Genomic DNA, 16,772 nt, shown 5'->3' with positions numbered 1-16,772 from the left:
AGAGAGGATCAGAAATGGGTTTTTTTAAAAGTCCATCCTAAAATGTTGTCCTCAAATTCCATTTCCAAAACAAATGAGCTTAAAATGTGTGGTCAACAGTCTTCCTCCAGGGGAGGAAACAAATTTCTTGCAATGGAGCACTTACTTCCTTTTTCTGCCATGGATGCCAGGTTACTTCAAACAAGTGACCAGAGGAGATTCTACAGGGGATGGCCAAGACCCACAGAAGATTGGATATTGAGCATCAGGAAGTTCAAACTCCACACTGTTCCAGGTTTTCATACAAAAAATTTAATAAATATTACTTTTTCAAAATTTATTGCCAGGAACAACACATCAAAGATGCATTTTCATGTTCATATAACACTCATAGCACAATACAAGGTATCTTCATGATCTCAGTGGTTAACCAATGAGATTACTCTGTTTATAAGCCTTTTCGATCTTACATGTTGTAATAGCACTTTGATCTCCTCACTTGTTAAGGCGGGCAGTGTAATCTATGGCAAATCTAAACAGTGATCTTACTGGACATTCTACTGTTCAAGTATTCAACTAGCTTATTCGAATACTCCCTAAATGCAGTAGATTACAAAAAAAAAATCAAATCTACAAGTGGTTCAATATTACATATTCATGGTGAAAAAAAATCAGAATTTACAAAATAAGATTGCTGTGCTTCCAACTTCATGCTAAATTTGATTTTTTTTTTCTTTTGTTATATGCATCCACTCACATTTCAGCTATGGGACATCATAGCTCTCAGTTTGTTCCCTTGAACTGCTTTGGAGCAGATTATCTGCCTCTTTTCTTTTCAAGTCTAAAGCAGCAAACAAAACACAATGAAACACAAACTGTTCTAGTCTAATTCTCTAAACTGCCTCAGTCAGTACTTACAAGAGTCTTAAAGTGATACTATAGGTGTTTCAAACATTTGACATTGTACAAAAAAAAAAACAAAAAAAAAAAACAAAAAACAAAAAACAAAAACAAAAAACCAAACCCAGCATCAGAGCATGAGAGCCCATCCTATTGTTTAAAATAAACTATTTTTAGAACACCTTAATTTTGGCTTATAGGCAACATGTAACAAGTAAATAAGCTCAAAAAAAAATAAAGCCATTATACTTACAAAGCTATCAAAAACCTTCAAACTCTAAACACATACATATAAATAAAAAGGAATGATATTAAGGCTCTTGATTATTAAGTTAATAGATCAAATATACACAGTGATTAATAAAAAAGAATTATTTACATAACTATACAAACTTCTACTTTTGACACATTTTCCTCTTTAAATTCTTCATTTTACCAGCAACTGCTGACATTGATTTCCCCCCTCCCCCAACAAAAATACAATAAAAAAAATAAATAATAAACATTTGTGATAGTTGCTGTGGTTCTGAGCTGCAAAGGCACTTTCAAATACAGAACTAGTTGTACGTCACCATAAAACCAATATACAAAAAAACTCAAAAAAATTCAATAAATATAAATAAAATGTATTCGTCTAAGACCGCAATAAAGTCGGGACACCTGGCAAAAAGTGGAAGCTACAGGACAGTTCACGAGGCTATGGGATATCTGAGGAAACCTTTCCGATGGATCAGCTGCAGCGGGATTTACATTCGGGCCTTTTGGACTAGTTTTGCATAGATGTGAAATGCAGCCACATTTGGTATTCCAGCCAACCACAGCAACTATCATTGCCAGTGTAAGCCAGCTTGTCAAAACTTAAATTAACACAGGGATTCTAAGTAAATAACAGCCTTAGACTCAAATATTACACAACAGTTTAAAGACCTACAGACTCAAGAGTGCCCTTAAGGATATTTAAAGGCAGCCCCTGCGCGGCCCCACCGGCTGCTATACGATGTACTCCATCCGATTGAGGCTCTGGGCACTTTCTAAGTCTCTGTTGTCCTGTTTGTTTGTCCAGTTTGGGTGCTTTGTGGGGGTGCTGTTGGCCGGTTTTTCGTCTCTGTCTACTAGCGTGTACGCCGGCTGCTTGGCGAAGCGGGCCTTCTGCTGGTGCTTGTCCATGTCGTCCTCCTCCACCTCGGAGTTGTGTGTCCTTATTTTGGCAATTTTGGAGTTTTTGTTCTCGTAATCCTTGATGGGGACCGTGTTGGCCCCGTGCTTCTCGATGGGGTTTTTGATCTGGTTCAGCTGCTCGCGCACGTTGTTGGTGGTGTTGTCGTCCGCGGCCGTGTGCGTGTGGCTGCTCGGCTTTCGGCGTCTCCGGAAGCACCAGTAAAAAGCCGTTACCAGGCAACAGATCCAAGCCACGGTTAGGACGGAGCTCAGTAACGGAACCAGGAAATCTGAAAGACAGGCGCGAAGCCAATTAGTCTCCTAACGGGAGAGTTAAAGGGCGCTTCCTTCGTTTTCCTACCCACAGTCCGGAAATGAAAGCCATAGGAAGGGCCCCTTGTCTTGGTCACGATTGCAAACTAAACCAAGCCACCGCTTGTTGGACAGGTGCCGGGTCGAGAGCCTTGGAGGCTGCAGTTTCTGTTCCCGGAGGGCCACGAGGGGCAGCGGCCCCCCCCCCCCCCCCCCCCCCCCCCCCCGCTCTCCGTCAGCGGTCTGCAGTCTGACTCTCCGAGTTTGGGCCCTTTAAGCATGGTTAGTTAAGACCTGGGAAGGCAGAAGGGATTCTAAAACCAGACCAAGAGAGCCATGGAAGCCCTTCCATCTCCAACAAAAAGCCCTCCCCCAGTGTGACGGGTGTGGGACACACGGCCGCAGCCCTCGGGGGCAACTCCCGGCTCAGACTGAGTGTGCTGAGGTATTAATATTTGAAAACCAAACATACAAGCACAATGTCATGTGCACCCTGCAGAGATGCTTATGTGGATGGGGCCTAGCGGCGAGGGAAGCTCCGCACGGCAGTGGCCACGTTGCCCCTCTCCGGGAAGAGGCGCGGGGGACCAGGTGTATAAAAGTGCTCACTCTGATTTTCTATCTAGAACACAAAAACTCTGCCAGCATCTTCCGGGTCTCCTCTCAGTCTGCCTGAAGGAGAACGATGCCCTGTAAGAGTAAAACCAAAGCACAGAGAGCTCACGGCAGCAGGCAGCGACACCGCGAGGTCCGGCCATCACCGAAGCAGCCCCAGCACGAAGTAGCTGGGCAATTGTGGACTGGACATCGCGAGCAACAACAGAGAGGCCAATATGGGCTAGCTGGTTTCTAAGGACTCTCCCAGGTCTCTCTCTGATCCCTAGATATAGGGGACTGCTCTCAGGCCCGTGGTAAAACACATTTTATTCACACCCACCTGTTTTGCTTTTCATGGGTCGCCTTTGGACCCGAACTTCTGCAACTGCAGCAATAAGAGTACTGTTTCCGTCTCGCTTACTAACAAGATCTATGATTTTGTCCGTTATTTCTTTGATAGGGTTCCCATCCTCTCGAGTGTCTTCAGCAGACTGGAAAAAAAACAAAAGGTCAGACCCAGGTATTATGGGAATAATGAAATCATCATAACCGGCGTATTATATGCAGCAATTTTTTTTTAATTCAAGCACCTAATATGATTGAATTATTTTTCAAATTAGATCAGAGTTCCAAATAATTAAATTATTAGGGTTAATCAGTCCTGCCCAATACTTACAATGGCAACATGGATTTCGTTGTTTGCAGATGGTGAGGGCTCACAGGCTATGTAGATAGAATATTCAGCTGAAACATTTTTCAAAATATTCAGATTTCTCAGTTCGCTGCAAATATGTTCCGTGGTAAGACCCTAAAATAATTCAAAACAAAAAGGAAACATCTTAGGACTCATGACCAGAAAGATGGCTAAATTATCCTTAAAACCAAGTTTTCATTCTCCAGTCTTGTTTTGACACAAGAATAGAAGTTATATGTCAGACCACTACTTAAATTTGTATAAGTTAAGTTTAACAGTGAATGCATGCCTGCAATCTCTGCCATAAGGAAGGCCCCAGAAGATTTTTGGAAGGCTTGAGCTCAGGGATTCTGAGCTAGAGTAGGGCTTAAGCTGATCCGATATCAGCAGCAAGTCTGATGCCAGAATGATGAATCGCTGGGAATTGTGGATGGGGAGGAAAACACACTATCAGCTTGCCTAAAGTGGAGCAGAATCAGTCCAGTTAGGAAATAGGACAGGCCAAAGTTTCTGGGCCAATCAACAGTGGATCATTACACTTCCAGCTTGGGCAAGACAGGAAGCCCAATCTGGAAAAAACAAAGGAACAATTTTCATGGACTAAAAAAAAAAAAAAAATCTAAGTACTTACTGGTGACATCATCTCTTTGTTAAAAGTGAATGTGATGTTGGCACAATTGTCCTGGTAATAGGAGTCAGAGGTGCATTTTGTTTTCACTGGCTGAGGATTTGAAGACCGGCATTCGCCCACTCCAGTGCAGGGTCGCACAAAGCACTGGTCATCCTGGATGGGGACACAGCTTTGCCCAGCGGGGCATTCGTTGTGAGCCTTGCTGTGTATTAGGCAAGGTCTGGGGCCACACCAGACCTAGGGAAGCAGAAGAATAGAATGCTTACAAAACATGCCCTCCCCATGAGGATGCCGAAAATGCAAACAAATTGCAGTTCCTCCTCCTACCTTTGAGCAGGCAACCTTTCCATTTAAACATTGACAAGCATTACAATCAGCATCCCATTTGGCCCCATCTGGCATCACTCTCCCTGTGGTAATACAAGGTCTTCCTGTAACTAAAAAGGTGGGAAAGTGTTAGGAGTAAATTACAGTTCTATAATTGTAAGCAGTTGGTGTATTTTTAGCAAGCCAATTGTCCTCCTTTAGTCTCCCTAAGCAGTCCTCTCTCTCTCACAGCTGAAAGCAAACTAATTGGGAAATGGTTGCAATAGAATCTGGGTGACTGTCACTCTGGAATCAGACACTAATCTCTTTAATTTTGTATTTAAAGAACATGAGTCCGACTAACGTTTGCAGCTCTATATTATTCTCCCTCACAAACTTTTATCTTTTAGCTATTCCTCATGCTCAATATTCATTCTCCCATTTCCGTGACACTGCACAGAAGAATGCACTCCCTTCTCATCTTTGTCGCTAGGGCTTGCCCCTTAGCCTTCAAATATTCTTTCTTTATTTTCTATTTATTAAAATGTGCACCCAATGTCATTCATTATAGGATGCAAGCTCCTTTCAGGGCAAATACTGTTTTTATTTTTGTCTCTGTATCTATAATGCTTAGTACATAGGAGGCACTTAAATGTTTATTGATTGCTAGCACTCTACTCTCTACATGCAAACTTAGTGCTTTCGCCATAAACATAAGCTGAAGTGTGATAAATGGACATACCTTCTTGGCATTTAGGACCACTGTGACCAGGTGGGCAGATGCATCGATAGCCATTGATTTCATCTACGCATGTAGCTCCAAAAGCACAAGGTGAAGACTGGCATTCATTGATATCTAAGAGAATTTGGGGTGGGAAGTATAAATTCAGTCTCAAACATTATAACGCTGCTTATAAGCAATGGCTTACATTGGGGAGGGAGAGGGGAAGAGGACTGCTAGGGCTTTCTGGCTACACAGCTCACCGAGGCTTAAAACAATTAAAATTCATCTTTATGTAAAGCCATTCCAAAGTTCTTAATGCTAGGAGCCAAAATTCCATTTTCATTGTCTAATAAGTCAATGCCTTTTTAGCTATAAGTTAATGTTGGAGAGGAGTATACATATCGCCCCACGGTCTCAATATAGATTGACCAAAATAGTTTAACTGGCCTTCTCTCCCCTTGAATACCAAGCTGCACATGAAACTAATGTTAACTGGGAAGCCAATCAGGTTGGAAGGGCATGTTAGTCCCAGCTGGAGGCAGATCATCATATACATGATTTTATATGTCAATATTAATTAGAAAGGAAATGTGGCCTTGAGTTTTCTTGAAGTATGGAAAGGAAATTCTTCACTGAGGGAAGAGAGGAAAATAAAGAACAAAGGAGAAGGACATAGATGGATGTGCAAAGTCACCAGGAATTGGAACTTACTTATTCTGCAGTCTGGCCCAGCAAACCCTGGAGCACATTCACATCGGTACCAGTTGTCCCCATCCACACAAGTTCCACTGTTATAACTAAGAAGAAAACAGATATCTCAATTTCAAATTCCAAACCAATAATTGTATCTGGTCATCACAAGATTATCTGCTCATACACAGTATACAGGGTGATGTAATAAATATACACAATTTTTTTTGGGGGGGGAAAGAAGACTGTCATTTCATATACTTACCAAGGATGAGGACTGCAGTCATTAGTATCTGGGAAAAAAAAATACAAAAGTCAATGATAAAACTATCACTGGGAAAGAACAGAGATTTATTTCTGTTATGCCCAAGTGACACGTTGTACTTAGTTAACATTAACAAAATATGCTTCAATCTTCTCCTAAATTAAATCCAGGTCTCCACTTCAACATTTTGTTGAATTTACCGTGGGACACTTGGACACAGGAAAAAAATCTTGTAAAGAAAGACCGGGAAAAAGTGAATGGAAGCAGACTGGTATACAAAGAATGCGGGAAAAGGGGGACTTACATCTGTCTCCACTTATCTCATTTGTAACTTTCTCATGCCCAGGTCAAGACTCTATCATACAAGGTCATTAAAACAGAGATTCAGGTGATACTAAAGCAGACTTCAAATAGCTCTCCCTTCTGGTTTCAATTTAGACTCTCAGAAGGCAACAGGATGAGCCAGTGTTCTCATCAGGCAACACTTAGGAGAGTTCAAGGGAAAAGACTCACTCTGAGTACAAATGGGTCCTTCCCAACCTTCTTTGCAAACACAAGTAAACGAGTCTCCATTGACCACACAGGTACCACCATTATGGCAAGGGCTAGGCAAACAGCTACTATTTCTAGCTGTAAGAAAAAAAAGAAAAAAATATCACTGTGCTTTAAAGTAGGTCCAAATGAGGAATGAATACAGACACTTGTGCTCATGTGCTTTCTCACTCTCTCTCTCTCTCTCACACACACACACACACACACACACACACACACACACACACACACACTTACACACTCTCACACACCTGCTTGCTCTCACCCACCCGCTTTCTCGCCCACACTCCCTTTTCTCCTTGTAAGACCACTTGCCCTTTGGTAGAAAGTTACCTATATTACATGTGGCCCCTTCCCAGCCTGCAGGACACATGCACTTGAAAGAATCCACTTCATCATAGCAGGTCCCACCATTATTACAGGTTGCTTCATCACACTGGCTGTCACCTGGAGAAGAGTTCAGAATGAGACCTCCCCCATGGCCGCCTTCATAGGGTTTAGCAATATCAAATACTATAGGAGGTTCAACTTGTTTGGGGATAAGCTTCAACTTACGGGAATGGCAAGTCTTTCCTTTCCAACCATTTTTGCATTCACAGTAAAAGTCATTGACCAAGTCTCGGCATGTACCTCCATTATGGCAAGGATTTTTACTGCAGTCATTAATATCTACAATTAAAGAGAAGAGATCAAACTGAAAGATGTTTTCTTCTAGACAATAAGATTTAACCAATATGGCCTTATCTAGATGCACATTAGAACTCAACAGACTCGCTCAAAGTCTACAATGTGGATTAACTTCCCTAAGTCTTAACTACTAGTTAGCCATGACTATATATAGCTCTGAATAGTATTCCCTTATCATCTTTACCTTTAATGCAACAAGACAGTCCAACTAATCTGTAAACATTTCTCTGCAGTGTCAAATTTAAGGGAAAAAATGATGGAAAAATGTTTGCTTCTTTGGAAGTGGGGCTATTTATTATACTAATTACACAGTCTGCAGTCCTACAACATGCAGCAGAATGTCTCTTCTCCTGCTGTTGTCAGCATAAATGAATGTAAACAATCATGTTTCAGTACAGAAACAGCCACCTCAACTGTTTTAGAATTCTCCATTAACATGGTGGAGGCTGCCTCAGTCCAAACTGACTTCCCCTTCCCTCATGTACTCTCCCCAAGGAGGACAGCTTACTTACTGGTTTCACAGTATGTCCCCTCCCAGCCGTCACCACAGATACATTTGTATGAGTTGACCCCGTCAATACAAGTCCCACCATTTTTACAGGGGTTGCTTTCACAATCATTAATATCTGCAGAAGAGGTAAATAAAGCAAGACTTCAGAGAAGCAGAAGTACACTGGGTCAAGTTCACTTTCTGTTCTACCATTACTATAGAGGAAACCTGGAGCTACCTCCCTCAGAAACTATCCCAGCACATCAAACTTTGGGGATTCTTACCCAAATGAATCAAAATACAAAACACTTTCCAGGACCAATTCTTTATAGAAATAGAAGGAAATAGATCATAAAAGGAGCTTGATAAGCTACATTATATCCCTTTGTAAAAAAAAATAAATAAGTTTTCTAAAAATGTATAGTGGGGACTAAATTTTAAAATGAGATAAAAATCAAAGTTTTCTCATTCCAACAGGTTAATAAGCTAGAAAACAAGTAGGATTCAAAAACATGTTAAACTATATTTAGAAGCCAGTGTAATAATACATCAAATCCTAGTGCTGTCTTCTACCATCTCAATGACTTACTGCTCTCCCTGGAGTTAAAAGAGTGGTCTAGCTCCCTAAGAAAATTCAAAAATCAAACTTCCTAGGAAACTCAGCAGTTCTGTTCACATAACCTACATATACAATTCATAATCCTTTGGGGTCTTACTTTCATGGCAGTATGTCCCAGTGAAGCCTTTGTTGCATTCACAGGTGAATTTGCCTCCCGATTGGCTCCTGCACTTTCCATGGGGCCCACAAACGTTTGAAGAAATGTATCGCACCCCTTCTGGTGTGTCATTGGAAGCCATCGCAACAGTACAGCTGTCAATCACTAAATGGGATACACAGACTCAGAGTCAGGGCATTCTCACTAACAAAACATAGTTACAACAACTAAGCACCCAAACCAAAGCTATTCTTCCTCATAGATTTTGCACCTTTCAGCTAGTGGGATCATGCTATCAATAGACCCAGAGATGATGAGTCTGGTATGTGTCTGAATTGGCAAAAAAACTTGGGTCTTCTGTGACTCTAAGCCTAATGATGTATCTGATGTTCCACTGCCAAACCTGGTATTCAAAATTACTTATATACTTATTGGCAACTTTACCTCCAAATATGACAAAGCATGAAAGTACTATGGTGGAGAGACTGCTGGACTTGGGACTAGAATTCAAATGCTACCTCAGATGTTAACAGCTGGGTAGCACTGAGTTCCCCTCAATTTTATCTATCAAATGAGGATCATACTTGACATGTTGGTTATTGTTATTGTCCTTCCTTCTCCAAAGGGAACCATGACATGCAAGTAAGTTTGATTTTAGTGAGGGAGGGCTGTGCAAAGTCACCTGCCCCACTTTCCCCTCCAGAGCTATCTGGGTCCAGTGGAAGACAGTTCAAGATGACTGGAGATGGATGTAATGGGAGATCTTGGAGGATCAAAGATCAAAGAAGACAATGTATATAAAGCACTGTGCAAGCCTTTAGGTGAGATATAAATGCTAGTGCTTATTGTTATTATCATTCAAAACTATTAAAAGATATTTTAACTCAAACACCCAGTGCTTCCCTCACTCACTGTAATACAAAAAAAAAGATTCTCTACCACTTTTTCCTTATAAATTAAGATAATTCTCAAGATTCTATTAAGACTAACTTTTTGGGGGGAGAAATGGAGATAAAAACTTCTTTGGCTGACAAAAATACTAGTTTCTTTTGACTTAAAGTTTAAGAACTTCTGACCCTGACTATTGTAGCCTTGGGCAAGTTGTTTTAGATGAGCAAGTTGCATCAGAGGATGTCTACAGATCTAAAAGTGAACAAAATGTGCTTTTGTAGGTAACTATGTAGGGGAAAGGGGCATATATACATACATACATACATACATATATATATATGAAATTTATATACATATATACATACATATACATTCTCCTACATACATATATATGTATATAAAAATCACATTTGATCTTCACAACCACTCTGTTGTGTAGGTTCTAAGGTACTATTATTACCATTTTATAGGTAAGGTAAAGGCTTCAAGACCTTAAATGATTTTCTCATAGCTCCATAACAAGACCCAGCGACATAATTCAAATCTAGATGTCTAGCCTCCCGACCTATCCAGCATTCTTTACAACATGGCACACTGTCTCTACTGTATATTAATTAGACATGCAAGCATCTCAGGTAACACAATGCATTGCACATTCTTTCGGTTGCGAAGGGTAACTATTTGCACTGTGTAAGAAATAAAGGGGCTAGCCTTGAAGACACAAAGCCCTGCCTCTGACTGGTATGGCTAGGGGCAAATTCCATGATCTCTCACTGTCCCCACAAATTTTTAAGACTAGAAATAACAGCTCCCTCTAGGAGGGTGTTCTCTACAAATGCAACAAGTCTGGAATCCCCTACCAAAAAAGGGGGGAAAATATCAGGCAATAAAAAACCTATTCTTTTATAAACAGGTTTCCCTAAGATGTCTTAGGATAAAATTATACCCCAAAGGGGATACACAGACACACACAAACTATACCTCCTGATATCTCTAAGGGATTCCAGGGAAGAAAGGACTGAGGGAAGAGCCAAGTTTTAGGGTGGGTACCTTCACATGGCGTAGTACGACAGTGATCTTTCAGGTGTGAGCAGTTTTTTCCCTCATAATCTTCAGGGCACTTGCAGAAATAGTCACTGGCACGATTGTAGCACTGAGCTCCATTCTGGCATGGGTTGGGCTCACAATAATCGATGTCCAACTGGGGCGGAGGAGGGGAAGGGAGGAGAGAAGAAAAGGAGGGTATTTTTTTTTTTAAGTTCGAGTAAAATAAAGGATTTCATTATTACTCCTTGCTCTGCTCTGGGCAGCTGACATGGTGGAATCTGACCTTTTTATCTATCTATTAATTGTACATGGTGCATAATATGTCCAATTATACTTGCAATGGGTTTTTTGTAGACAAGGGAAGGGTATAAAAAGGCCCCAGTGGGCCACAGTGAACACTCAACTGCTTAGATACACAGACATTGTCAGCCTTTAAATTAAAAGGCTCTTCCAACAGCCACTAAATTTTTCTACCCGCATATGTAGGACGGACAACCTCAAGTAGGACTTTATATGGTTCAGTGAGACTGAGGTATTTGATGTAAAAAGTCCCAAGAGTGAAAAGAAGGAAGAAAAGCCTTTGCTGGTAGGAACCCAAGTTATCTGGGGTTGCATTTCACCAATGCTCACCTGACAGAGGTTTCCCGAGAAACCAGTGGGACACAGACATTGGAATCTATTGATTTCATTCTGACAGTGACCCCCATTCAAACAAGGGTTGCTTGCACATTCATTTATGTCTTTCTCACAGTGATCTCCTGCATAGCCAGGTGGACAGATACAGCGATAACCATTAACCAAATCCTGGGAGACACAAAGAATAAAACAAATCAAATCTAACACATTTTCATTGTGCCAACCCACTGCATAAATTCACTATTGCTCTAAACTCAGCAAAGTCCCTGAAATTTTTCTTTAAATACCAAGCTTATCGACATTTGCAGAAGGAGGAGTTTATATTTGCATTCTTTCAAAATGACTGCCAATAGGCCAGAGTAACACAAGCCTGGTTCATATGAACTTTAGAATTTTGTGCAGATCAAACACTCCCAGGTTCTGGTCTCTGCATGCTTATTAACCATCAACATTCAGAGTAGGGATAGCTATTATCAGAATTTTGATTTGAAATTTACGTACCCTACAGGAAGCATCATTTTGACATTGGCCAAGACAGTCATTAATATCTAAAAAAACATAAAATAAATCAGATCATTAAGAGGCATTTTACATTTAAATTAGGTGTAGTTTATAGGGTTTCTAAAGTAAGAACAGATAAAGTTGTCAGATTTCCTGTATGCTTTCCTTTAGATAAAGCTATTATAATGGGTGGGAACCCCTAACCAAATCCTCCAGCAAAGTTAATGAAACTTCACATCATTGTTTTAAACTACCTTATCATAATATGACCCTGTTACCAACTAATGAGCTTGATAAAATTGTGTATTTTTTCATTCCAGACTGACTACTCCCTTTCTGAAAACATCATACTTGGGCTTTCCCATTACTAAGCCAGGCTTATACTGATAATTCAGTTCTTTTTAGTAACCCCATCCTTAAAACCAAATAAAAAAAAGATTAAGAAAGTAGAAGTCTCTTACTTATATCACAGTTCTGACCAGTCCAACCAGGAATGCAATCACAATAGTAACTCCCAATCAGGTTCCTACAAGAATTGGCATTTACACAAGGTTTTGCCTCACATTCATTCGCATCTGAAAGGGAATAGAAAGAGGTTATAGTATGAGAAATTGGATTTTTTACTTACAATCCTCCCCTTTTAAAATATCAATATCTCAAATAACAAAAATAAAACAAAACAAGCAAACAAACAAACAAAAACACAAACCCAGGTTTCTAGTTCACGCAAAATATGATAATTCCTTTAACATATCAAAATTCTGACCAAATGGATTATTATTTTGTTTCATATTGAACTTTAGTCTCTTTGGTGCCTCCATTTTAGTCTACCACCTCCCTCACTTTTTAAATTATAAGGTGCTAGATAAAATAATTGATAACCATCACTAATTAATAACTAGTTAATAACTAAGGAATAAAAGAGGCCATCAGCCATTTGGAAAGCACTAGTATAGTTGTTGGAATTTAAATAAGGCAGGAAGAATGCAGACAAGCTCATTCTTCATGAGATCATCCATATTTTGGAGTCCAGTTGTAAACTCCTTGGTCTGGGGGAGCTAACATCCTTAAGTTCGCTTTCCCACAGAACCTAAGAAAGCTAGCTGGTCCATTTTCAATTTACAGGCTCACACAAGGCATCCTATGGAATTGATAACAAATTATGTTATTTTTTAAGTTGGGCATTTTTGTTTTATCAGTATTTTATTAAATTTTTATTACCCTTGACAGTTCTGTATCACTAAGCAAGCATTTTTAAAGTATTAAAATTACAAACTTTTCTTTTTCTTACCTATCTGACATGTTTTGCCAGTCCACTGAGGAGGACAAATACACTTAAATCCATTCACTAGATCCTGGCATGTTCCCCCATGACCACAGTGATTTGGAGAGCAGTCATCAATATCTATCCCCCAAAAAGTGAGAGGTGGGAAAGAGCAAAAGCAAAGAAATTTAGTGTACTTCTAGAGCTAAAGAGAGACAACATAACCATAGCTCATATACATAAGCAGCATGATATAGTGGCAAAGGCTTAGAGTCAATGGACATGGCTTTACTCTTATTAGCTATATAACTCTTTTTGCATTTTTAATTTTTTTTCTAGTAAATTTATTTTTAATACACATTGATTTATGATTGATGTTGAGAGAGAAAAATCAGAGCAAAAGGAAAAACCATGGGAGAGATTGGAAAAAAACAAAACAAAATGAAAAAAGAAGTGAACATGGCATATGTTGATTTACAATCCGTCTCCTTAATTCTTTTTCTGGATGCAGATGGAATTTTTCGGTCCAAAGTCTATTGGGATTGATTTGGGTCACTGAACCAATGAGAAGAACCAGCTCTCTAATAGCTGATCATTGCTAACTATACGACCCTGGACAAATAAATTCACTTTTCTAGACCTTGGTTTCCTCATATTACCTGATCTCTAAAGTCCCTGTCAATTACAATGCATCCTTCTGAGTATTAATATGACAAAAGTAAATAATATGTCAAAAGGATAAAGGAGCAACTACTCTGTATTTAGTTTTTATTTGGGTCTAAGTAGTCTAACATTCCCAATTATAAATAAAACAAGGGGCCCCAGAAATGCAATTATAGTACTTATTTTAGGTTAATTTTTAAAATTATTTTTTTTAATCATTCTATATTTCTTTTAAAATTTTTTATCACATCCCTGGGAGAAGCTAAAAAGAATTATATTCAGAGATGAGAAAACCAAGGAAGAGAGAAAAAATTACCTTTCCAACATTACAGTTATTCTTCCAGTTGGTCAAAATCCTAAATCCTATCTCCTTGTCACTTAGGTAACGCTGACATTTGAATGGGCTATATAAACTAAAATAACAGTTTACCAATGCCTCCCACCCCCAATTAAGTGGAATACCACTAATAAATCTATTTCCGTCACCTTACTATAACATTAAGGCTAGAAGGAAAATGAGCTGGATTCTGTCTGGAAAGTCTCCCTCACAGGGTTGAGATAAAAACCAAGAAGATTTTGGTGAGACATTGTATAATTTGATAAAGGGGTTCACCAAGAAATAATTACAATGAAGTACATAATCAATGTTAACACTTCAAGGAATAATCCAGGGAGTTACCAAACACATTAACAGGAATTATTAGCCAAACACAATCATCAGCACAAATGAGGATAACAGAAACTGTTGCCATGAGTGCAAAAACAGCCTGGTGAATAAGGTAGCAACTAACGTTCTGCCCTACTTCCTCTCATATTTCAAGCTATGCTTATCATTCTGTAAAGGTGGGGTCCCAAACATATACTTACTTGTGGTACATGTTGGCCCAGTCCAACCTGGAAGACATCGACATTCAAAACCCATGAATGTTTCCAGACAGCTTCCTCCATTGTGACAAGGATCAGAAAGACAAGCATGTTCCGCTGAACAGAATCAAAAAGAATAGTTCAATATGGCAGTCCCTAATAAGAAATACCTCAAAAAACTAAAACAAAAGAAAATGCCCTTTCTTCCTTCCAGTCTACCACCAACATATTTAACTTCCTTCACCTCCTCCCCTCCCAACACATACATACATACACACACACACACACACACACACACACACACACACACACACACACACACACACACCCTTCATCCACCCATTGGCTACCTGCCTAAATATTTCCTCATCTGCTTTCTTTGAGCAGCTTATGATACATTCATACTGTATTATCAAGGGAATAGGAAGTCATCTTTCATGCCTAGCTGACACAATCAACATTCCAAGACATCTGTGAGTTAGGATCTTCATAAAACCTTTATGACCTCTCACTTATCAGCAACAACAACAAAAAACTTTGCAGCTTCTACAAGGATTTCAAGTGTTTTAGTTTTTAGTTATCAGAGAGAACCTAGATTTTTGTCAGATGCCTTTAGTACTTAACAGGTCATTTTTACATTAAGGAAAAAAAAAAATATATATATATATATATATATGTGTGTGTGTGTGTATATATATATATATATATATATATATATATATATATATATATATATATATATATATAACCTTGTCATTAAGAGTAAAAACGTCAATGATGATTTAATTTTTTTAGAAAAGGATGTTCAGAAAACTTACCAATTTCACAGTTTGCTCCAGAATAACCCTCTGGGCAGGAACATTGATATTTGTCAGGACCTGTGTTACTACAAGTACCACCATTCAGACAAGGCTGATGAGTCCCACAATAATTAAGATCTACAAAAAAAGGAGGGGGGGGGAGGAGGGAGGAGAGACAGAACTTTAGAAAACTTTATGTTTCTACCTTTACTTTCCTTTTTTTTTTTCAGGGGGGCAGTCCCTCAAAGCATGGCTTAGTTAAAACACAAGGTATTTGCAACAAATCTAATCACTTCCAATAAATGCCTCCTGTCACAATACCTGGGACTCCTATTTCAGTCAACCCCATATACATATTATGCATTAAAATTCACAATTTACACTTGGCTCTCTAGAAGATTAGCATACCTTTGTCACAGAGCTGACCACCCCAGTTGGTTTCACAGAGGCATTGCCACGGTTCAATGCAAGTGCCATGGACACATCCTGGATGCGGAATGCACTTATCACAGTATTGGCCTTGCCATCCATACTGACACCTTAAGATAAAACAAAGTATTTTTTTTTAGGTCCTAGAATTAAATCAGATGAGTGAAGAAGACTTTAATTATCAAACAAAGCAAAGAGAGAGAGAGGGATATAAGGAGCATAGGGAAAGGTAATAGTCAAGATTTGTTTGGTGGTTCCTTATAAACAAACATTTTTAACAGTTTGACTAAGATCTCCCAAAGCCAGCTACTTACAAAAGGATAACTGTTCTGGGAGAGCCCAGTGGGGTGCTAAGGAACACAATACAAGAATATTCTCAGGCGTACACAAATGAGACAGAGAGGGTGGGTGTGCAGGATAAATCAATCTCTGAACTGTGTCAGAATGGACTATGAAGGGAAGAGGGGGAAGTTACCAACAACAATGGTCATGTGAAAAATTTCCATGAATTGGAGATTTGCAGCATTTTGTCCCCATACTTGGTGGGTAAACAGTAAGTCATGACCTGACACACAAATGCAAATACTACAGCCAGCACGGGAAATCTTAATTGCTCTGCTTAGTTATCCTACTTCTGCCCTCTGTTTCCTTTATCCCTAACTCCCCCCTGCCACTTCTTTTTATAAAAAATGTGGTGGTGCCTTTTGGGGAAGAGGGAAAAATATGAAGAACTGATTCTTGGTAGAAGAGATAGTGTCTGACCCATGGCAGTTAATGTTTTTTTTTTTTAAATTTTATTTTTATTTTATTTTATAATTATAACTTTTTTTTTGACAGTACATATGCATGGGTAATTTTTTACAACATTATCCCTTGCACTTACTTCTTTTCAGATTTTTTCCCTTCCTCCCCCAACCCCCCTCCCCCAGATGGCAGGCAGTCTTATACATATTAAATATATTACAGTATATTCTAG

General features: G+C 39.3%; 1 protein-coding gene across 1 annotated transcript in view; it reads right to left on the bottom strand.

The window, feature by feature from the left end:
- Positions 1-271: 271 nt before the first annotated feature.
- JAG1 (jagged canonical Notch ligand 1) overlaps positions 272-16,772 on the bottom strand; it is a 41,772-nt gene continuing 25,271 nt past the window's right edge. Inside the window, exons 7-27 of the mRNA XM_074287854.1 lie at positions 15,776-15,906; positions 15,386-15,505; positions 14,571-14,684; positions 13,068-13,181; positions 12,238-12,351; positions 11,777-11,823; positions 11,270-11,443; positions 10,643-10,793; positions 8,702-8,866; positions 8,008-8,121; positions 7,364-7,477; positions 7,142-7,255; positions 6,770-6,886; positions 6,257-6,284; positions 6,013-6,098; positions 5,320-5,433; positions 4,599-4,708; positions 4,272-4,508; positions 3,623-3,754; positions 3,287-3,437; positions 272-2,327 (exon numbers count right to left, since the gene is read on the bottom strand). Coding sequence (XP_074143955.1) covers positions 1,870-2,327; positions 3,287-3,437; positions 3,623-3,754; positions 4,272-4,508; positions 4,599-4,708; positions 5,320-5,433; positions 6,013-6,098; positions 6,257-6,284; positions 6,770-6,886; positions 7,142-7,255; positions 7,364-7,477; positions 8,008-8,121; positions 8,702-8,866; positions 10,643-10,793; positions 11,270-11,443; positions 11,777-11,823; positions 12,238-12,351; positions 13,068-13,181; positions 14,571-14,684; positions 15,386-15,505; positions 15,776-15,906 — 2,905 coding nt within the window. The 3' untranslated portion in view covers positions 272-1,869. The remainder of the gene's footprint in view (positions 2,328-3,286; positions 3,438-3,622; positions 3,755-4,271; positions 4,509-4,598; positions 4,709-5,319; positions 5,434-6,012; positions 6,099-6,256; positions 6,285-6,769; positions 6,887-7,141; positions 7,256-7,363; positions 7,478-8,007; positions 8,122-8,701; positions 8,867-10,642; positions 10,794-11,269; positions 11,444-11,776; positions 11,824-12,237; positions 12,352-13,067; positions 13,182-14,570; positions 14,685-15,385; positions 15,506-15,775; positions 15,907-16,772) is intronic.

Source organism: Sminthopsis crassicaudata, chromosome 2, assembly GCF_048593235.1.
Source record: "Sminthopsis crassicaudata isolate SCR6 chromosome 2, ASM4859323v1, whole genome shotgun sequence".
NCBI classification, from domain to species: Eukaryota; Metazoa; Chordata; class Mammalia; order Dasyuromorphia; family Dasyuridae; genus Sminthopsis; species Sminthopsis crassicaudata.
Note: the sequence above shows the minus strand (reverse complement) of the source record. Positions and strands in the feature narration are given on the sequence as shown.